We start from the raw sequence: 24746 nt of genomic DNA on the forward strand, positions 1-24746 counted from the left end.
TTGGGGGTAGAGGGCTGAAGATTGATATGTCTGAAATCAATTCTATCAACTCAGTCTCCAAACACTTGAAGAACAGCAGAGTGAATTGCAGAATATTAAACAGACTTAAATTGTCTTGACACTATAAATGACAAGAACTTCTCTGTCTGTACTCTGACTAACCACCTCTAACTCCATCCCTAAGTGGTGACCAACAGGTTAACAACAAGATACAAAGCAGACTCAAAGAGCAGGTCCCCCCCAGTGCTGTACCAAATAATTCCTGAGGCTAAAGAGGAAAGTATGTTCTTCTGTCAGATGAGGGTATATCCCAACTCTTTCAACCAGTAAACTTCATGTACCCATGGCTACATCATAAACACGGTGCAGCCTGTTAATGTGAAACATCACCCTAACAAATTATACTGTCCTTATTCTGGGTGGTTTGTTTGTGGCTTTTGTGTGTTTGTTCTCACTCTTCTGGGCCAAGCTGAAATTATTTAAAGGCTTTTAAGAAAAGTATTTATTATTACTTTTGTGGTCATAATTTTCTCAAGAGAGAGTTGATCAACCATTCTGCTTTTGTGGGACAGAAGACAAATTTTTACTAAGACATAATTTGGACATAATTAAGTGCCTCCATACACCACAGCAATCCAGGGCACTTGTCTTCCAACACAGACTGATTTCTTGCAGTATTATGATTATCTATTCTGTTCTTATCTGTGTTTTTACCTATTTAGAAATATCTGGCCTAGAACTAGACAGTTCCACATGAATTACCAACAACATGAAGTTTTGTAATTATCTTTCTTTACAGGATTAAGGTGTGAGATCCAAGCAAGCCACCAGCAATATCACCTAATACATTTATTCCTTCTGGGGCTACCAAAAAATCTGTGCCATTCCTGCTGAAAAATATAATCAGAAGTGAAGAATAGTCACTCTTAGTCTCAAAGAATTTTTAGGAGGACTACAACACCTGAAGCAGGAAGCTGAGATCTCGCCCTTTGTCCACTGAAGCACATTCTAGTATACATAGCCTAAGAAGTTATATACAACTGGAGTTCCCCAATCATTCCCCAGTGTTCAAAAAAACTTCCTACTCCTTCTTCAGATATCCCATGACTTTCTTATAGGTCCTACAGCTGCAAACACGCACCAAAAACCTGGTTTCAGACTCTATATGATTCTCAGAATAATTCTACCCCTTTCAGAGCTCTAGTTTTCTCTTGTCATTGACATTTTAAAAAAACCTACTGTTTCTCCGTTGTTTAGTTTATATGGCGTAAAGTTCTCATGGGAAAAACAAGATGTCAGCTCTAAACTTGTACATCAGGATGATTAATAAACTGCATGTATATGACATAGGAAATTCAAATTCTTGAAATGTTCAAATATGTGGAATTCCGTGAACATACAACTGGGGTTTATTCAGTAATTCAGCTTAAAAACATCAACAAGATAACTGGAAAACTGTATACAAATACAGTTTTCTCTCACACTTTTCTTTTTTGGTCTTGGCAGTTAGGGGGTTTACTACTGGATGGCAAATCCCAGATTGTATGAATTTGTTTTTTCAAGTGGTAAACTCATAATTTGCATTCAACAGCTCTAAGAGAAAATCACATGGATAGCAGTGCAGTGGAAATGGCTATTTTATTAAGATGTCGAGAACAACAGTGCAGTTGTAATTCACTGTGGAATTTCTGTATATTCTGTTGTGAATGTGAAGACAAGTTGATGATTTTTGTCGTAAAACTGTCAAATACAGCAAAGTACTAAATAAAGGCATTTTTATGTTGGGACACAGAGACATTCAGACTCTTTCCAGTTTAGCTCAAATACAGCTCTGCTAACAACCAATTATAGCACATAGCTTTTCTTCAAAAATATCAAAACCAACCAACAACAAAAAGCAACCACAAACAAACCAGAAAAACAAAACACCTCTTCTAAAGGCATTGTCTATAAATTATTCATATACTCGTGATTTCTAAAATTTTCAAAAAAATTTAAAAGGAACCATTTTGTCACAAAGTAGAATTCTTTATCAAAATAATCTTCATTGTAATGCTTGTATTTATTGCTATTATTTAAAAATTTAATGTAATAAAAATTAATTAACCTCTCAAGTGATATTTTGAGAGTACAAAAAATTTCACAAAATTGCTAAAGAGATATGTTTTACTTTGGCTTATCATCTCGAAAAGGAGATTACTTTGCTACTAAGAGATTGTTTCTTCATACTGTTTTATAAATATGAATTTCCATACCTCCTTGATCACATACACAGCCATAAAACACATTGCAAAATTGGGATGAAAATTGCTAGCAAAGTAAAACCACAGAAGGTTTATGCACTGTTACCTCTTGCACATGTGTGAACACAGCAGCAGGAAGGCCTGCTATTTAACATTTCTTATATTTCCAGAATCTAGCAAGATCTAACACAGTCTTTTTAATTACTTTGATACTTCTGATTGTAAGATTGTAAATTTGTTATCCCCCAGTGTTTCTATATTGACTTATTTCCAACTTTATGTATTCATACATAAGGAGTGATTGAAAATAGGGAATTTTCAAAGTTTAATTACTTTTTAAAATTCAAAATTGCTTTTAAACCCATTCATTTTAAAGAAGCAACGTTTTTAACAGCAGTAAAGCAAAGTGTTTTGGAGCTGTGATGCATTATAGAGAGAAAAAATGTTATTGTACGGCATATGGTTCTGTTAGAACAGAATGCTTCTGCATTAAAAGAGCAGAGAGGTATGTTGCTTTTTCCCACAACTCTTCCTCAAGACTGAATGTAATTATTATTCTTACATCTTCTTGAGTGTGTAAGTTGTAAACAAGCTATGATTTAAATAGAATACACAGAGATTTAAATATAACATTATGTAAACATAACACAAGCTTTACTTTATAGAGCCAAGGTCTTTGCATGTAGAATACATCCAGAAGTTTCATGCAAATAATGGAGGGTGGAGAAGGAAATAATAGGAAATAATTCAATTGTATGAGCTTCTCTTTCACTACTGTTTTAACGTAGTAAAAGAGACTGAATCTATTCAGTACTATGACAACTCTGTTGAAAATAATCTCATGATTATAGACTTCTTTTCCAATTCATCAGAGACATTTTTTAACAAAAGTTTTTTGACTTTTTAAACATTTTGTATAACATGTTTACCTTTTTATTTTTTTAAATACTTTAAAAAGGAAGTAAGGTTTCTAAATATATTTCAAAGTTGAACTTTGTTAAACATAACATACATATTTCTTTAAGAAGAGTGACTTAAGAGTTAGCAATGTTAGCACAGAAGCCAGAGCCTTCAGGGTTTATTTTCAGTTGATGACACACCAACCCACCCTGTGATGAAGAATGCAGCTAATCTAATCTTGTAGAGTACCTGAGTCTAATTTAGTATTTATAATATATCTCTTCAGTGATATTGGCCAGGTGATTGAACAACCTATTCATACAAATTAGCTCATCTCATCTTTTTGTTTCCCAAAGTGTGAGATGCTGTGCTTCAGCCCCGGGAGTGCACTGTGTAAAATCAAATCTATCAGCTCCTACATGAAGACCAGGGCATTGCAGCTCATGCTGCTGATACTTTTAGCCCCTGGCAGTGTGACATTCCAGAATGGTGAGGGTGGTACACAGCTGCTGCAGGGGAGCACCAGTGTGTCCATAGATGGGTCATGAAACAGAATAGATTAAATATGTACTCATAACTGCTCAAACATAACCATGGTAACCTACTTTTATTTATGAGGAGGGAGAAAAACTCAGGAAATAGGAAAAAGTCTGTGGATGAGGTAGTAAGGGAGGACTTGCAACAGGACCCTGGTATAAGGTACAGGTATAAGGGGGTGGACACTCCCTATGGCTTCAAGGAACACACAAACCTTAGCAAGTGGAGTAGATTCTCCAATACAGGGTTCAGATCTGGCTGTGAACAAGATTCCCAGGAATGGACTTGGGGATAACACAGTGGGTTCAGCAGGCTGAACTCAGTATGTGCTGGAGGACAAGGCAAAACACCTGCAGCAGGTGAGAGCACTGTACAGGACAAGAGTGTAGTAGGTGAGAGCACAGAACTAGAGCCACCCAGCTGGGCTGGGAACAGGGAAGCTCCCTATTTCAGGACAGGATAGCACTGTGAGGGGCTGGGAAAGGTGAACTACAGAGGTAGCTGCAGCCAGAACAAGTGGATCCTGTCTATACAGGTGTTCAGCATGCCTAATTCAAACCAAACAGAGAAATCTCCATCTTCTTCATATGACACACAAGGAGAAAAAAAAAAAAATCAAGCAATTAAAAATATAAAAATTACTGTTGTTTATTAGAAGAAGTACTTTAGATGAGAGTATCTTATATGTGGCAAATATTCAGAAATACCTTGTGTGTCACATTGTAAAATCCTGGCATCTTTGTCTCCCCAGAAATATCAAGATGTACTTAATATCCAAAAGCAATAAATACCCCCTAGGTAGTGTTTGGTATTACTAGAATTGCCCAGATATAAACTAACTAAACATGAAAAGCCTTCATGGTTCTAGTCTGCTGCCTCTGAAAACTGCAGCAAAAATGGCTCTGATTGTACTCCAAGGTGTGCTTGAAAGTATAGAAAGGGACATACCTGTACCTACTGCATCTTAAGCTGCACTTTTGTAGACAAGGATATTGACAATTTCAGCATAAGAAATTCATTCCTAAATCACAGTAAAACTAATTTTTGGTACTTAAAGGTCAAAACTAATGGATAATTTTGGAATCCTTATAGATAAAAACTAAGAAATCATCATGTAAAGTGTATTTACCACACTACCAGCCACAGGCACAATCTGTAATGTGGCTGGGCTACGATATACTCCTTCATGATTTACAGTCTGATAGCTGCTCTCCTTTGCTGTATGAGAAAGAAGCATTTAATCTCTCTTAATCAGCAAATTCACTTAAAATGAAGTGCAGTTTTCCAACAGAACAAAATTCAGTTGTGCATACAATTCACATGAGGATCTATAAGATATAAGCTTGCATTTTTTTGAAGTCTACAATTTCTAACTTCAGAAGACTTGTCTCACAATTAAAAATTAAAACATACTGCAAAATACTGATTAGAGTACTACATGTGTTGGTTTCGAATAAGCACTGCAAAGTTAAAGTATATGTGCACAATTCATGAGAATTCAAAAGAGTAGGTGATTCTAAAGTTAATTTGCATGTCCAAAAGGAGCGGGTTCTTGTGTAATATATAAGCACTATCCCTTTCTTATATTTTAATTAAAACAAAAAGCTTCTCCTTTTCTATGTAGCATATTTCAATAGCAGTTTAAGAGTATTATTGCACATAGGACATACTCTAAATAGCATTTATATGTGTGACTACCAACATTGAGGTCCAAACAGGCATTTTGATTTGAACATAGTATGGAATGTACATATGGAATGCACTGATGGAATAAAAAGGAAGAGATTATAATTATATAGATGTATGAGGTTTGTAATTATGGGGATAGAAAAATTTAGCCTACATTTGCATGCTCAAATTCATCAGTTTCAGGGAGCCCCAGTCTCCAGGCCAGGATGTGCAGAACAGTTTGCATCAACCTAAAATGAGTTGTCTCTGTCCACACGCAAAGCACTTGGCCTGGGTTTTCTCTAAGCTCCACAGCTGCCCTTGAAGACCACCCAAAATCAATTTTTTCTTAGTTTCTAGCCCTGAGAACTTGAGATATAAACTGAAGATACACAGCAGTCTATCACAAGGGCTGCTTCTATAAAATGCCCTTGAGAGTGTGTTTCATCTTATAGTGAGGGGTATAGGGTATGCAAGCTTTCAAGGGTGACAACACTATGTCTTCTATAGGCTTCTGCTGAAACTTATTCTACTAATTTTTCCACCTTAGGCACAGCTAGTTGGTTAAATTTGGAAAGGGAAAACAGAACTGAAGGAATAATACAGAGTAATGCAGAGCATCATCAGACTTGTGCGTCAGCTGAGGGGAGATGAAAGAAGAGCCTGCAGCTGTACTATGGGGGATGGAATTGAAAGCTTCTTACAAGCCTGTGGCTATACTCTGTGAATTCTTTCTTTTTTCTCCTTGTGTAAGAAGAAATGTAGTTCTTTATTTTCAGTGCTCACATTCTACATTTTGTACAACGTCCTTCCACTATGAAGACAAGCAGTATGAAGTTGCAGTGAAAAATCTGAAATATGGGAACACTGAATTTCACTGACATTTCGTCTATACACACTTTGGAAAAGTCATATGGGAACTGTCACCTGTTGGAGCTCTCCTTCTCTTGGCAAAGGCATAAAGTATCTGCAGAATGCTGTGCTTATCAGATAGGACATGTCCCATGTTTGCTGAAATGCCATATGGTAGCAGAATCACTACTTACTGCGATCAGTAATTATTGTCCGGGCCTCTTGATTGCTTGTCTTGTTTTTTAGGTTTTGTGCTGCAGTTATTAGTTCATCCAGCTGGGGACGTCTTTGCTCCAGATCCTGTAGTATTGCCTAGTTGAACACAAATTAAAAAATTTTAAAAAACCAAAAAAAAAAAAAAAAAAAGAGCTTTTGAGAAGACCACATATAGGGACTTTTTTGTTGCAAACTAGACTTAAAGCAAAAAGATTGCTTGCTGTTTCAAATAATACAAAGAATTTGGTCTATACCTTAAATTATTGTTGTTATTAATTAAAAACCACCAAGTATAATTTGCAATAATAATTTTTAAAGAACCTGTAAAACTAAATACAAAGTAGCAATTGTTCTACATTTTTAACATGTCAAATTATGCAGGACAAACTATTCTCCTGTATATATATATAGAAGGGCACTATTTTTCTATATTATCTTTTAATTTACTGTTTATTTCAAAAAGAAGATATAGGGATTTATATTCTTGCCAGATTAGGTAGGCTTTTCCTATTAGCTTATGAAGTCTCATAAATTATGTTTATTTTTTAATATTTCATGGCTGTTTAATTATTATCTATTGGTTAAAAGCCATTTTAAGACTGTTAACGGCTCTTTTTCAGTCCTCAGTCCTTACCTAGCCAAAAAATAATTAACACTCACAATAATTTATATGCTACTCAAACCAATATATAAAGCCCAGACAATCTGACTAGAAAGTAAGAAGTGGATTTGGAGTTTCTCATGGGGAAAAAAATGAGCTTTGTGGTATTTAGAAGGCAATAAAAACTAAAATACAATAGCTTTAGATAAAATGAAAATGAAAACTCAAGAAAAGTAAGGCATATAAGACATGCACATAAGACTTATTTCAAAGGATTAGGGAAGAGCAAACAAGGAATCAGTACAATAATTTCTCAGATAAGAAGCATCCAAGTATGTCTTTAGAAGACTGACCAAATTCAGACACTTCAGCTACCTATTGTGGAGTTTCCAGAAAAGATACTCATTAAATTTCCCAGTCTTATGACTTAGAAGTAGCAATACTTATTACATAATTACGAACTATAAATTACTTTTATTCTATGTACAACTTTTAGTCATCAGAACAGAGCAGTGTGCCATCAGACAGTCAGTAGGTACACTTCAACAGATATCAAGTTGGCAACAAAGGCCAGAGAAGGATTTCTATTTTTGAGGCCAGTTACAGGGTCACTGTAATCTGTTAGCATTCTCACCTGCCTGTTGATAAAGTGTCTGGAGCATTTTACTGTCTTAAAAGTCTCCTCTCCTTAAAATATTTTTGTTCTATGCAATCATAGTTGACTTTAAGAAGCTGTTATTCACTGCCTGTTCTGGATAGAAAAGACCTGTGAGTCTGATCTTAAATTTGACCCTCCAGCTTCAGACTACAGTTGCATAATTTCCACCAAGTTGAAGATTACAAATAAAGACCTAATACCATTTTCTGTTTTTTAATATTAACAAAAGGGCATAGGAATATAGTTTTCAGTAACTACAGCATGTACTATAAAAATCAAACTAAAAGCTCCACAGAGTTCCATTTTCTTCAGTTACAAACTCTTTAGGAAAAAAAGGGTAATTTACAAGATACACATCTAGCTACACTCTGCAAAATTCTTGCTTTTAACTTCTGCATCAGGTCTTTGAAAATCTATTTTAACTGGCTTTCTAAAGTCATACCCAAAAGCTTGGATGGTATTTTCTCACTTGTATACTGATTGAATTGCAGAGAGATGCAGTTAAAACAGAAGCTTGCATAATTAAGCAAAGAAGAAATTTCTAATTAGAAGCCTCTCCTTAGTAAGAGAAATAAAATCTACTGATACCATTCCTATCTCTAGATATCTATGTGCCTTCCAAACTCCATTTTATAAGAAGACAAGTTAATGAGGGACATGAATTTCACAATAGGAAAAGCAGTCCCAGTACAGTCAAACAGCATCTGTATTGCACATATTGCCAAAATGGATGTTGCAGAAGAACACTAAAACACACACAACAGGCTCAGATAATTCTATGGCTTCCCTTTCTCTCTCCTTCCTTAACTAGAAAATGTGTATAAGAGGAAAAACAAATTAAATAATTCGAAGGTCTTATGCCAAGAGTGAAACTCTTCCCTAAAGTTTCCAAAATATAATGTTATACCAGACTACACAAACAAAGTGATTTATCTGACCCAGCCTGAGTGTCCAACTAGACTTTAAGTGCTCTGGTTTTACCTCTACTAAAGAAAGCTGCTGTTATATGTTTCATATAGTAAGAAATGAAGCACTAGGTAAGGGCAGCTCAGAAAGGATTTGCTCAGTACCAAAATGAGGAAATGGAAGTGATCTGTGCCCAAGGGCTCACAGAAGGATTTACCCCCAAGACACATCTGCAATTCCTGAACTGGACATTCAGGAAAACTTGAAATGCCTCTTTAAAGTGAGGCTTGCTAGTTTTGCTGTTCCCTTGGGGATATAAAAATCTCATCCTTGTATGGATTATGTGGACAGCCTTCCCTCTACCATTTCATGTGAATAAAATTATTTTCTTCTGGATGCACAGGAGTGTATTTTTAAAAGTTCAAGAAGGACACTCTTAAACTCTTAAAACTATACGGAGATCTGAAGATTCTTAGACCTCTCACAAGACAATAATACATAATTATGAAATAGATTTTTTTTTCTTACTCCTAGAAAAGTCAGGATTTCTCAAATAAATGGATTTTTTCCTTGGTTTAATACAAAGAGTGCGAGATCTTTACCCAAGCAATATCCTATTTTATACAGTAGAATTTTACCAATTACAATTACAAAATTGTTACAATGTTTATTGGTCTAGTTTTACCAGTTTGTATAATCTTAAAGATTTTGCAAAGACATGTTTCACACGATTCCTATAGTGTATGTACCAAACCCCAATGGAAACCTGGATAAAAGCAGCTTCTAAAACACATAATTTCTAGCTCTTCCTGTGATCCTGTAGCATGAAAATAAACCACAACACTTGAGCTCTACTTAGTGTTTTCATATTCAGAAAAATATTCTATGACTGGATAAACTGATCACGCAAGCTGTTTTTGTGGGTTAATAAAATTACAGCTATTTATGCTAGGAAGAGCAGTGCTTTGAAGAATACAAACTAAAAGATCACTAAGTATGATTTTTGGGAAAAATTAAAATTTAATAGCTTTAAAGTATTAGTTGGATGATCTAAAACAAACGGACAAAACCCCCCAAAACCAAAATCTGAACAAATTAATAGCTGGAGAGCATTTTAAAAACTTTTACAAATTCAGCCAAGTATTTAAGTTTGTAAACCAATCCTCAACAGAAAACTAAGTGGAAACTATTAGAAGTTACAGCTACAACAGCCATAGGAATAAAAACTCATTAATAGTGGCACCCTGGTGGAGACACAGCAGATGCAACAGACCAGATGCCTCTGATTTGGAATGTCAGCACAAGGAAACAAATGTGCTATATAAAAATGGTAATACAGAAATGAAAGTTATAATTAAACTACTTTCAAAATAAATGGAATAGAAATCTATCCAATCCCCATTAGGTCACCAAAAGTACAAGCACAATGACTTAGGGAGTCAGTTGAACTAAAAGTTGTGGGGTTTTTAATAAAAAAATTCTTTTGCATGCTCTACCAACACTTTTCTAGTGCTCTGGAAAGGTACAAAAATGCATTCACCAGAACATTATAGAACACATTTCAATAAAGAAATGTTGTTTAATTATAAATGCAACTTCCTATGAGTAGGTCAACAGTGAAGGACCACTGACATGCATAGTTGTACAAGCACACCTTTAAACCCCAAAAGAGCTTTTCTTTTTCTTCCATATATCTATGAATGGCAACATAATGATGCTTGGTGATAGCACAGTAATGCATGATAATGACTAATGAGATACAGTCATGCAACCTACCTAGAGTTTGTTTGAAAGTGATGCTATTCACTTTTAACAATCTTTCCACATTTGCGGACGGCAGCTGCTCAAAAGAAAAATCCAATTTTCAGGTTCCTAACTTTTATGATTTTCTTACACAAAATGGGTGTTGAGGTATGGAACAAATTGTTCAAGTCAGCAACTGAAATAACTTGCATAAAAATTGCTAAAAAATAAACTGACAAACTGAAACAGGTGAAGAGTGAAAAATTCTTGATGCGACTTCAAGGTTTGAGACTGAGAATTAAAATATTTTCTGGTTTTATAATATACAGCCTGCATATTTGACACTCTGGGCATGCTAGTTTCTATATATAACAGGATCTTTAAATCTATCCAATCTTCTTTTTTTTTTTTTTTTTTCTTTTTTTCTTGACTTTATGGCAAATGTTATCAAAGTGAAGTAGCTGAATTCCAGGATGGTACCAAGACTTAGTCAATTGACTAATTGTTTACTAGTGTTCATTATGGGTGTTCACTCTTTAGTATCTGAAGAAATCTTTCCCACACCAAAGCCAGGACTTTCCATCTCCCTTTGCTGAACTCAAACGTATGAACAAGAGTAAAGGGTGCTGCTTACATGCTCCCAGTCAAATACAGCTTGTTAGCTATTTTACACTAAGTATAGGAATGCTTATAGTGAGTGATCAAAAAAATTGTGTTTGGGCAAACCAGCAATTTAGATTTTTGCTCTTCCATGTTAAGAGCAAACTGGAAGTACTTTTTATCAGTAACAGCCCATGGCTGAAGACTTAGACTTCACAACTGTTTGGGATGATTTGTTTTGGCCCACCCCTGACCTTGTTTAATGAAACAAACCAGGGAACCACAAGAGCACAAGTGGATGGTTAATATGAGAATGTAAAGGAAAAGGAAGATATATTTCTTATCCTGTGAAGCTATTTGCTCCTCTGAACTAACTCACCATGATATCCTCAGAAAAAGCATAATTCCATTAATTAGTTGTTATGGAAAATATTTGCCCATCTTTTGAAAAAACTTTAGACTCTAAACCTTAAATTTAAACAAAAAATGCACTGTTAACTTCAATAATGTATAGTCAAGACTACTTTTACTTAAAACAACTAAGTTTCTTGTGGCTGATTGGTTCTCTAAATAAAATGTGTTATATACACACACCTAGAAAGAGAGAAAGCTTTGGAAAAACTTGCTAACAATTTCAGAAAATGAAGATATGCAACACCTACAATTCATTTGCATAATAAAATTGGCTTTGTTAAGATATTCCTCCCAAACACAATTTGAATTTGTTTTCTTGTCACTAAGCAGGAAGAGAATATGACTGAAAATGGTCATTTACATACTCTCTATATTTAAACATAAAATTATGAAACAATGAAAGCAATATAATGCAGAGGAATTTTCTCTTTTGAAACAACTTTTCTTTTGACTATTAACTGTTTTCTGTCTTCCCTGTTAAGCTTTAGATGTTTTAGGAAAATATGAGGATCAAGAGCAAGTATTTAGCAATGTTGATAGCTAATTGGTGCCTGCCAGTGAAATCAGAACTTTAGCAGACTAGACAATATGAATTTGATTTTTCCAGAGTGCTTTATGCAGTACAAGTTTTCCTAAGCGTGCACTTTTATGTTCACTTAGGGCCTTCTCAAGAACTGCCTCAGCAGCTCTCATTGCTGTCTAAGGGAATATCTCAACCCTATCAGGGATGCTGGGGGGAAGCCACCAGTGACAGCTTATCAGCTGCTGCATGAGATACATGCAAAATCATCATAGAACTTTTTGTGTGGTTTTTTTGGTGACAATCACTCATTCAGTTATGCTGGTGGCATTGTGAATGTTCCTTTACAACTTAGGAAGCCTGGTTTATGCCAGGAGGTTATGAAAGCAAGGTGTGCAACACACTGTTGATGCACACTAATCAAAGCAAACAGAACAGGGAGTACTTAATTTGAGTCTCCTTGTGTTGACCAGAGAGGATGGTGATGGTAAGCTAAGGTGATGGAAAAAGGTAAGGTGATGGTGGTGGTGGGAGCTGGGATAACTCTCTTCCTCCCTCTCACCCTGCTCCCCATTTATTTGTCTGTAGAAAAACACTTTGGAAGCACATCAAGAGGATCAAATCATCAGCAGCTTGCTCATTATGACTGAGATGCCTTGATGGACTGCACTGGAGTTCATCCAGCACACAGGATGGAGAAGATGGAGAGGAGACCACAAAAAGATTACAGTTTACCATGGCTTGTGAATGAATCATTCTGTGATAAAAGGAATTTGCTCTATTATTGCTATTGCCAGGAAAAAAGGAATAAAGCTAAAGATGTATCTGTAACAAGTAGAACAACATTTAAAGATTTGGGTGTTTGGCTATAATGAGATCCATTCGACTAGAATGCAGTGATAATTCACATGTAAGAACTGAAGACTGAAACAGGATTAAAGCCCTAACAGTAAATCTGAAATACGTGAACTGTGTGTGGAATTGCAGCCTCTTGACCCCAAACTATGTGGCCATCCAATATTGCTTTTTCTTGCAGTAATGTATGAGCATTTAAACAACCAGGCAAAACTATTCCAGGGTTTCTGATGTCCTTTCATCCTACTAAATAACTTCATGGATGGGAACTGGTGTTAGGAGCTGCAGAGCTTCCTCTGTTTCTGTTCCAGTCAGCAGAACTGAAATCTCTGTGTACAGTTGTCATCTGTGGAATGTGAATTTGCAAAATTTGATACTTTTTTTCTTTTTTATAACTAACAGTGTTTCAAATTAAGGGCTTTTCCAATGCACTTAAAAAATGTGTATTACCAAGGATGCTGAGGGCAGATCCTCTGTTTTTCAAGGTTTCAGCTTTAGTCTTTTCTGTACTGGTTTTTTGTTTTTGGATGATATACTTATCAGTTTGTCACATTTTTAGACAAAAGTAAAATAGTACTGAGTAGACACAATTTTATGTTATGAAGATAGGAAACAAACATCTTTTTTGCTGTTGTTTTAATTTAAGAAAATAACTAATATTTATAGACGAGGAAAACTAATATCTAGACTAAAGATGCTCTACAAATTCTCCAATTTTATGCTTCAAAAAAACTCCCATAGAATGACTTTATCAGTTTCTACTAGATCTTCTGGAAATTTTTTATTGCTTTTATTGGAAGGTTTCTCCAGTAATAGCAAGTCAATAATAATTAAGGAGAGTAACATGGATTGGCTCAGCATAAGTTGACAGGTGAGTTTTTCTTTAGGACCTTAGAAAACTAGATATTTTTCTCAAGAAAAACATAAAGTGAAAAAAAGGATTTATTCTGATTTGTTTGGCTTTGCTTTTGAAAAAGAAAACAAAAACTGTTAAACAATTTTTTCTTACAGTGAGCTTAGTACTATTTAACTCTGTGTGCGTAGGTAGGGGGCAGGGGAAAGGAAAGGTGTTTTTTATTTATTCTATCTGATAAGACATGTTGGAATAATTCTGAAATAGCTTTAGCCTAACTCCACTCTAGTGAGGTGGATCTTTATCTTTATTCATATCTCATTGTCATGCCAAAAGTTGAATTTACAAGCCTAGTTTTGTTACTTAAACTTTTCTGGTTTATTTTGACATGTTTTGCTCTCAGAACTACACTTTATTTTTGTCTCCATTTCTATTGTTTTCTTTTTGTTGTGCTTGTTTCTTTGTTTGATTTACTTTTAGTTTTCATTTCTCCACATTTCTGTTGCTATGTACTTAATTGCAGTCAACAATAATACAGAAGGTGAAGATGAAAAAATTCTGATGTTCATATTTCATTAACAGCAAAGGAAAGAAGGCAATGTATATATAGCTCTCTCAGCCTTTCCTCATCAGGGGGATGCTCCAGACACTTTCTCTTTCTTGCCTCCCACTTTACCCACTCCAGGAGCTCCAGGTCTCTCTTGTCCTGAGGAGCCAGGACTGGAACCAGCACTGCAGACACACTCATCTCACTGGGGCTGAGTGGAGGGGCAGGATCACCTCCCTGACCTGCTGGCACTGCTGTTTCTAAGGCACCCCAGGGTACCCTTGGCCTTCCTGGCCACAAGGGCACTCACTGAGAGCAGCTGTGTCACTGATGCCCTCTCCTCCAGAAAATATATAAGGGAACAAGAACAGGCAGCACCTCTCCCTCCTGCATTTCCAGTGAATATCTTTGGGAATGCTGGTGGAGAACACCTGTCTGATTAAAGCACATATTCACAAGAGGAAGGGGAAGGAGGTTTATTGAAAAGATGGGTACTGGATTTTAAATTTCTGCAGAGTGGGTTGGAAGGGCTTCTATTCACAGGCAAAAGCCAAAGCAGAGGAGCACAGCAAATAGCACTATTGCAGAGCTGAGCAGCAGCACAGCTGGGCACGAGTGTCAAGGCTGTGCTGCACCTATTTTATGCAATTATGCCTCATTTTAGACTTTTCTGTCATTTAATGGTGCTGCCCCTTGGTTAATATATCTTGCTGCGGAGGGTAAATTTGCTCATGCTAAAAGCTACTGAAGATAGTTTCCTGATAATACAATAATTATTAGCTATGGAAACAATAACATTGAAAAAGTGTGTTGGCTGGAATTTGAAGACAATACAGTTTAAACAGAAAAGATGTAAATTCTCAGTAGCCAATATGTTTAAATACAGAGCAAATCACTAAAGAATATAAAAGACTATTAACAGAACTTTTAAATTCAATTTTTTTTAATAGACACAGGTTGGAAGAGTGGGAAGATGAATCTCTATGTAAAATCCCATGGACTGGTTTCACACATAGTATATGAACATACTTGTCCTTCCTGACCTTGAAATCAATGATTCTGTGGGAAATTAAAATAAAAAAAACTGAACTCCCTTATAATGCCAGTTTGTCTGAGATGAATCTTCAACACCAGTTTCCTCAAATCAGTAACAGTCCTACTTGGTCCCCCTCCCTCACACAGATATAATTTAAATATATTTAAGCAATTCCTGACGGAGAGCTGTGTTTAAGCATAAGTTAAGCAAAATACTGAAGCTGTTTCTTGTTCAGACAAGAATAACTCTCACTATGAACTGTTAATGTATTTCATCTGTAAACATTGCTTGGGGCATAAGGTACAGACACTGAATAGGAGCTTGCAGAGGAGCCACACAATGCTACTCCAGTGGAAGAAAAATTAGCATTTCTCTTTTTCAAAAAACACAGTTTTATTATCTGAATGACAGTTTCAGGAATGAATCTGATATAAACACAAAAGAAAGAATCACTGATAAAGTAGATTGGCACTGCGATAATAAAACCAGGAAAGAACAATTTGCTTTTTCTGTTGGTTCATGTATGCACACATGGCAATACACAAGCAGGTATAGATATGGATTTTACTGTGGGCCTTTGTAATAACAAAGATGGAACTGAATGAATAAAATTCCAAAATTAAAAACCTTCCTCTGATTTCTATTCTGTAACTGAGGAGTAACTGAGGTCAGAGGGACAATAAGCTTGAGTTTCACTATCTGGTCAAAACAGAGGAGGATTTCTTGAGATAATATTACAACACACTTATAATAAATGTTCCTGACAATATTAAAGGTCAAAATGAAAATATTCTTCTCTATTATCTTTGTTTGGAAACACTAACATGCTTTCCACAAAGATTATCTGTGCATTAGAAACTATTGTTTTCTTGCTTATGGCTGCAATTCCCTTGTTTTGGAGGAACAGAACTTGTTTTTTTAGCCACTCAACTTTTTCCTGGGACACTGGAATGAAAATAGGTATAAAACTGTATCTTGCAGTGTATTTTTATTTACACTTAGTTCCCGTTATGTCTGTAAAATATAAACATTTTATAGACAAGGTATTTCCACAGTTCCAGAAAGAAATAAACTCGTTGCCAGGCTTTTGCTAGACAGATCTCATGTGCTTGCTCTCCCATGTACTACAAAAGATGAGCCTCAGTGTAACAACAAGCTGTACTTCACACTGCTTTGTGCAAAAAATTCTGACCACATTCCTAAATTCATTATATGCAGTTCCATAATGGTGTCAGTCAGGCTGGAAAATAACTGAAGATGGGATGACTGTACATCATCCATTTTTCTAGTGCTGCTTTTCAACAGGAGAGGCTTTTTTTTTTTTTTTTTTTTTTTTAATTCACAGACCTCAATTCCTAAACCCAAGGGCTTATGGCACTGGCTGCTAACAACTCACTGGTAAAAAGTGGTCATCTTTATCAGTTAATCCAACTTGATTTTCAGGTTTACACAGATCAGTAATTTTCCAATGCCAGTAAGGTGTTTTTCACATTAGTAGCACTGACACAGAATTTGACATGAAGTACAGTACAGAGAAGCACATAAAATCCTGGAATAATAATTTTCAAATTTAACATACCTGACAATTTGGCCTTATCTGACATGTGATATTTTCACTTTTTACACACTAAATTAGGAAGGTGCAAGAAAATGTCATCCCATATAGAGGATTATGTGAGGGTTGATGCAGTCATTTCTCCAGGGTGGAGAACCCAAATTAACTGGGTGGCTGTTATGATGCATCTGGACCCTGTCTCCTGCTCTCCCCCTCCCTGTTACCACAACAAAGTCAGTTGCTGAAAGGCCATATTGGGAGGTGGAAACAAGAGCTCTCAAATGTGTTATATTTTTAAAAATTAATGATTTGTATCTCCCTATGGAAATGCTAGATTGTGACAAGCAGTTTTTCAAGAGCTGAATCCTGGAAGGACTCCAGACTGAGGTCACTGGTTTTTTGCAAATAGCAGCCTGCAAAACTGGGAGCTATTTTACAGTCTATGGAACAGAAAAATGTATCTATCTTGGCAATGTTTTTTCTTATTCAACTTTTTGACCTTATTCCTTCTTTTCTCTTGAAAATTATCACATATACATATGCAGACACATTTCTTTCCAGGGACTTTTTCCACCAGACAGTAAAAGTAAGATTTATTTTTTTAGTGAGAACTACATTTGAAAGCATTTTTTTTTCAGCTATTAATTATTAACAAAAGAAAACTGATTTTAGGAATCAACCATTTCTTTTGCTTCTACTTTATCCCTCCAGAGTATCCTTCTAAATACCTTCATTCCAAGCACTATAAAATACAAAGATGTAAATTGTAGCCACATCCAAGGGATTTGGAGAACTCTCTAGAAACATGGGCTGAAACAGGAATAAGCATTTGCACTAAGAAATTAAAGAGAAATATTACACATAAGACTGAACAGATGCCATTATCCTGTAGTGCTGATGAACCAGCTAAAAGCAGCATCAGTTTATTTATCCCTGACAGCATGATATATTCTGGTTAAAAACAAAGCAAACCCAACAAGTTTAGGGGATGTGCTTTAGCATGTCCTTGTATTCTGTACCAGCTGTTTCCTCAGGAAGGGTCTCCAGGGCTCTGGAGATGCCACTGGCTGGCCATTTCTAGTGGTACTGATGCCACCATGCCAGCTCACCCCCATGACCTTCCTTTTGCTCTCAGCCTCTGCCTTGTGCCAAGAAAGGTCAGAGGACAGGTGTGACAGGGACACAGCTCTGAGAAAAATGAACAGAAGCAAGCTGCCAGTGGAAATGCAAAAGGGCTGAGCTGCCTCACTGGAGATGGGCAGGGGAGGAATGGAGGATGGCAGAAGGTGTACAGATACCTGGAGTTACACATTGTCATTTTAATAAGGTGATATTGAGAGTTAATGCCAAAGAAATGTAGCAGCAATAGCAGCGGTGTAGGACATTAAAAATGTAGTAATAGAGAAGATGTGTGGTCAGAATTTTTAATTATTTTTTTCTAAACAGATTGCTGACAGTGGAATAGCTGCTGTGATATCATATTTTCTTAGTCAGTAGCCTTAGGTGTAGCTTACTGTGTACAAAAGGATGTTTTAACTTTGAATATAACCCCTATGTTTCTTTAAAACAAAACAAAAATAACCCAAACTCAAATGTAATAACTTTTAAAAATTTAGCTTTCTTTCAAACTTTAATTACTGCTGCAGATGTGCAGGCATTAAGAGATAACAAATAATTGTAACATATTCACCATGTATGCCAAGGTTGTTCTCTGGAGGGTTGGTGGTTTATTTTTTCTGATGTCACCATAGATCAAAGGAAAATCTTTCACTGTCTTCCACAGTGTAAGACATTGCATATGGAAATCAGATCATACAAGTTACTATCGTGGAGGAATGTTCTCTGCCATAAACAACTAAAGTCATGTAAGAGCTGCATTAGGAGAGTTTTCTGTGTTTGCACACAATTGCAGAGAATTTCTGGCTGAGGGCATGCTTATTGAATTAACTCCAAATCAAATCTCTGTCCACAGATTAAGAATCCCTTAAACCCTAAAAAGCCACAAAGCACGAGCATACTCATTACTCATACCAAGCAAAAAAAGGAGTAAAAAAAAAAAAGAAGAAAAGAAAAAAAAGGCAGCAACTTCCACAGCATCACTAGCCCAAGGCTTTGGGTGCCCAGACTCCAGTGTACTACTGAAAATGGGCACACACCATACATTCCCCGGGAGAGTGAACAGTAGCTTCTGGACAGCTGTACCACCCTCTCACCTTAGGCAGGTGAATGCTTCAGACTGAGCACAAGCTCACTGTGTGAATGCAGATGTATGAAGGGAGGGGAGCAAGAAGGGGTGGGTACAGAAGGGTAGAGGCCTGACACTGAGGGGCTGGAAGTACAGGAAAAGCAGTGATATGAAAGAGGAGCGAAGTGATGTTTGAGGCTCACACTCCAGAAAGGCAGTCAATCCTCAAACACCTATGGATGAATAAACCCCAGTTCTGGACTACACATAACACAGGAAAGAAGCTGTACAGCAGATCCAGTAAAGAACTACCTTAGGCCAGCTAGACTTAAGTAAGGCACAGAGAGCGTGGTGTGAGCACAGCTGTGTGATTTCTGGGGCCAGCTCAGCACTCCAGAGCCTTTCAGGACTACTCTGAGTTAATGAGATCTGATGAGTCTCACCTGGCTGAATACAAAACTACTTACCTGCATCTGCTCCCCAGCTTTATCTCATTTAAAACAGCTGCAGTGAGCCTGTCTGAGATGGAGACACACCCACAATATTGCAGTACTACAACATCTGTGTGTGTATGCGTGTGCACAGGAGAGAAGGAGGTCAGAGTCAAGCCTCCATTGCTGCATATTCTGTGTAATTTTCTTTGGAAAAGCACAGTGGGTTTGGAAAAACTTCATAGAGCAGCCTGAGGACATCTGTACGAACTGACCATAATTTAATCTTGCAAGTATTTCCTACTGTTCTTGTTGGAAGAATATTTTCAGGTATTTGTTCACTACTTCAACCTCAAAGTCTCTGCTTAGTTAGGCTATTAGCTCAGAATTTGCTGTTACCAATCCTTCTAACTACCTGATAATTTATTTTGATGGTGGTCTTCATTATATCTCCTACCAGGAAAGAAACATATGTAACTAAAATGTAGATATGTATGCATACATGCTCACACACATATACACATACAAGCAATATAAAACAATAGCCAATATTTGGATAAGGACTATAACCCACCACAGAGTCTAAACATTTTTTTTTTGCTATTATCCACAGTATTTGTTATCCCCTTATGGAAACAAGAGTTTCAAATCTATAGCTCATTTCTCTTCTGTAATGTTATACAAGATGGAGATTATTCTTGCAGATGCCATAAAGTCTGTAAACTTCTTTTGCTTCAACATTTTTACCCAAACAGAATAAAGCAGTTGCTGAAACTTTTGAAGTGAGTCTGAAAAAAGGTTTGTTCTAGCACTAATACTTATGTTAACAGCTTCAGGGCAGAAGGTCTCTGTGTGAAAGACAATAAACAAACACTGCTAACTTTGTTATTGGTGTGACATCGTTCTTATCTAACTCAATATGAATTCTGATGTGACAGCTCATGAATTTCAGCTATAATACTCAGGAACTGGCTCAGGAAACCTTGTGGGTATTAGTGGTTATATTTAAGGACCTGCAATGGATAAATATACTTCTGTTTTGAAAGAGGCATAGAAAACTACCCAGGAAATTCTAGGTGATTATTCTTAGCTCATTTTTAGAACATATGATTAAACAACTGTTGAGAAGGAAAAATAGTAACAAGTAATACAGCCAACCATTTATCAAGAGTAAATAAGAGGGCAACTGTATTTCTCTCCATCCCGAGCTGTAAGATTTATCAACTGTGAACCACAGGCAGAAGTTGTGCCTGATGCCCACAGCAAGGCTTCCAATACTGCCTATGTGATATTACCACGAGCAGGAAATTTGTAAATGGAAGTGGAACTGATGGGAGAAAAACCCCATAACTTGAATACACTCTATAGGAAGGCAATATCAAGTGAAGCTACACACAGACTTGTCCTGTCTGATATTAATCACTATTATTGGTTGATGGAAGAGAGCTAAGATTTCTTTTATTCACAATGATGCAAAAAACAACCAGCAGCAAGAGAAGAGGAATACAACTGAAAACAATCTCAAAAAAACCTGAGAATCAGTAAGTCCAAGGCATTAAAATAACTAGCTGGAAAATTGGATTAGTATGGGAATGGGTTGCAAATGACTGGACAGATGGTCACTAATCTAGAAACAAGGGTAGAGATTCTAAGGAGGAAGATTTGTTTAGTCTAGAGAAAATTTAACTGAAGTACCATCCTTCAAGTATATGAGGTTATTGCTGAGAGAGAGTAAACTGTTCTCAATTTTCATAGTGGTCACATAATTAGCTTAAATTGAAGCAGGGGACATTAAGGTTGGAAACAAACATCTTTTGACTGCCAAGGATTGCTAAGTGGTGAGAAAAAATCTGCAACGATACAGAGAACAAAAAATCTTATGGAGCAGGTTAGACAGAAACTGGTCAGAAATTATCTGTCTAGTTGATCCTGCCTGACACAAAAAGCTGGACTGCAAAGAATTTCAAATCTCCTTCAAGACCTTTTTAGTATACTTACCATTCCTTTGTGAAAAAAAAGACAACTACAAAACCAGCAGAGAGAATAAATAGAACCCTATGGTAATATGTAGGCTCATTTTCCATAGAACTTTTAATGTTGGTTTGAATAAAAACATGGTCATCTACATTTCTTAGAGTTAATACTCTTTCAGCTTTTATTCTGATTATTTGATAACAATGAAGAAAGACAGAATGGGAAGGATGGGAAACAGTACCTGGAGACTGTCTAAAATAAGACTGCCAATAATAAGAAAATTACTAAATTATTTATTCCTCAGAGTTATCTCAGACATTAAAATTGGCCTGTCTTTTCCATTGTAGTTTCTTTGTAGTATGATTTTTTTTTATGGAATGACAGTGCAAAATGGCAGGCTAGCACTTAATTTTCTCTATTTTTAATTCTGTTAAAAATGCTGGCCCCAATTTCTTAGCTAAAACATGAAGAGCTTGTTTTCCTTCAGCTGACATATCATTTCTCAGAAGTTTGGTGACAGAATAATAGTAAAGTGTGCACTGTAACATACAGATGCAAATAATACAGGAAAGAAAGGCTGCGTTGGTGTTGCAATCCTATTATATACCAGAAAGTACTTCAAAATAAAACAAGATTAATAACCTAATCTAAGAAATAACCCAGAAATTATATTCCAGGCCTGAAGAATAAGATGGGTCTGCAGTCAGGAGTGACACAACCTGCCTGTGAGGAGGGAAATCTGAGAGGCTGTGAGGGCAGGAGCTGTGACCATAGTGCACAGCTTCAATCCTACAGCTCCAGCACCAGGGTTTGAAACCAGTGCCCCACAGCTGCCATAGCTTTCTGTTAAAGAAACTCATGGGCTTCTTTATAAACTGTATGTAAAGTTGTTTTTATAAAATCCTTCAGGAAAAAGTTTTAGGAAACCTGATGATGTTATATAAAATGAAAATTTCACTCCTAAATGTGTATTTAATTTAAAGACAGAAGACAGTGGGCAGGAGTATGCACCATTGTTGTGTTTTCAAATAGAAAAAAAAAAGCGTTTCTTTTCATAGCAGGTACTCTATATAGAGCTTGCTCACAGGATATCACAAGGGCCAAAAGAATCAGCAGTTTCAGAAAGGGATTAGGCAACTTCATCAACACTAAGCTGAAAAACAGATGCGACAAGGACTCTTGATGTCCCAAATCCAAGAGCTGTGTATGCTGTGGATGGGGCAGCACAAGGGGAACATTCAGCAGAAGGCAGCCAGGCTGATACCTTCTCCCTGTACCAGCAGGGACATTTTCCTGGGTTAGACAGAAAAATGGTGGTTTGGCTCAGTAAAGCATTATGCTCTCAAGAGTGATCAAACCCTCTTTCAGTCCCATTTAAAACCTATTTGTTCTTGCATTTGTTTCAGCTCCATAAAATACAAATTCTGTAACCTAAAATACTGAAATATCTATTGCAAATAGAGAGTTATGTGAGATGCAAAATATTTATTAAGAGCAATGCTGTCCTCATTCAAATTTATGCCAAATCCTCTGCAAGATTTTTCTTCTTTTTTTTTTTCCTAAATTATAGGGAAATCTGTAGCGTTATAAATAAATCTTCTTTTAGTAGTAAACAGGAAGAGCTTGATTTGTTACCATGTTGGCATAATATATTATTTATATTACTAATACATATTTTCTAGCTGCTGCTAAGAAGAGTCTCCAAACACTTGACTTTTTAGATAAATCAAGGAATTAAAAAAATAGTAAACACAATACATATTAAAATGCTTTCCATGACAGTATCATATTCCCATTACTTAGTCATCACAAATTTCCACTGAAATGAGAAAGTCTGAAAATGTTGGCAAGATTGAGACAACATGAATGGCTCATCTGAGAATTCCACTGCATCTCCCTTTAGGGAGTAAAAGGGCATAAATTCCTCATGTCTGAAGAGATTGCTCCCAACTACAGCAAGGGGGAAAGGAGACCACATCCTGACTCCCTGAACCATGCTGCAGTTGCAGCCCTTTCTCAGGCAGAGCAATGCAAATCTGCTCCTCACTCAGGCAGTATGGCTTGGAACTTTACAACACAGACCAAACCCACTGAACCAAAATCACTGATAATGCACAAGACAAACTTCAAGGACTACAGATTCCATAAAGCATGTTTCACTGAAGAAATAAGCATGTAACAAGTAAGGAAAGGCTGAAAATAGAGAACTTTTCACCTGGCTCTCACACAGACTGGCTTATAATCATCCTTCTCATCTGTATTCTCTCTAAATATTCAATACTGAAGTCTTAGTGATGTTTCTTACAAGCAAAATATTACTTTCTTCCTGACCCACTCAAACTAAGATCTCTGTATTGGGAAGGACATGCACATTCTCTTGTTAACAGACTTTGTTACTCCTGTTCATCACTCCTGGGCTGTGCAAAGAAGCCATTTCACCAAATTACAGTCTACAAAATGCATGGAATAAAAACTAAGGTGATTTGGATGGAGACAAAACAACACATTATATCCACAATGTATGTTGAAAGCTTTATTAAACAAAGTTGTAGGGAAAGTCACATATCTTCTTCCTCTCTTGGCTGTCACTTTATCTATTTCATATGCTCCATTACCTCTGCACAAGCCCAGGAGGTGTTTGCACGTAATAGCATTTCATTCTTGATTGAATTTACACTGAATGTTGCCTGCCTATTATGCATACATATGATTCTGTATTTTATCACCCCTAAAAGCATATTGTGAACCCCATGAAATAATTTGGGAAACATCCCTTGCAACCACAACTTTAAAAAGGCTATTTTTAGCTCCCACAGATGCAGAGACACCTTATTAGTTCAAGAAACCTTTCTGCAAATGTTATTCCTGAGAGGGACATAATTATGATGCATTGTGCATGTTGTCATTTTGAAACTGTGCACCAAAGTAGCCACTGCAAGTAGATTAATGTCAGAACAGATAACAGTCTGCTCTCTGATGGCCAAATGGTCTGGAAGTCTGAGATAACCCATCTAACATTTCAGTAGCAGGAAACAAACAATAATTTTTGCTATGATCTGCCCCAATTTTGTGTCTATGAATGAGAATTACAAATGATTTTTTCATTACTCAGTGAGATATGCTAGGACTTTTTATTGTGGCTAAAATATGATCAAAACAATTAAGGCATGTTAGGTATGTTGGGTTTTCTATAATAGAATCTACAATGTCTAAATATTTAAAGGGATACAAAGATGGGATCCCTGCCCTGCACAGGTTTGCAAGCTTCTTCCTTAAGAACTCATATAAAAAGTGTCCACAGATTACGGCTTATTGACAGGTATCAATGGTAGATCAAATAAGGCAGAAAGGATGGCAAAGATAATAAAAATCTCCACATCTGGGTGATGTAATTTGATGTATGATTTGTTACACATTATAAACCTAATTTTTCAGAGGCAGTGGGTATATGA

At 36.3% G+C, this 24746-nt stretch overlaps 1 protein-coding gene across 7 annotated transcripts in view; it reads right to left on the bottom strand.

Moving 5' to 3' along the window:
- The window catches only part of DMD (dystrophin), a 979946-nt gene that overhangs the window by 283744 nt on the left and 671456 nt on the right, over nucleotides 1-24746 (bottom strand). For all 7 annotated transcript variants that reach the window (XM_059839939.1, XM_059839938.1, XM_059839941.1 and 4 more), the window contains one exon: nucleotides 6395-6512. In XM_059839939.1, the coding sequence (XP_059695922.1) occupies nucleotides 6395-6512 (118 nt within the window). The remainder of the gene's footprint in view (nucleotides 1-6394; nucleotides 6513-24746) is intronic.

Source organism: Haemorhous mexicanus, chromosome 2 (genome assembly GCF_027477595.1).
Source record: "Haemorhous mexicanus isolate bHaeMex1 chromosome 2, bHaeMex1.pri, whole genome shotgun sequence".
NCBI lineage: Eukaryota > Metazoa > Chordata > Aves > Passeriformes > Fringillidae > Haemorhous > Haemorhous mexicanus.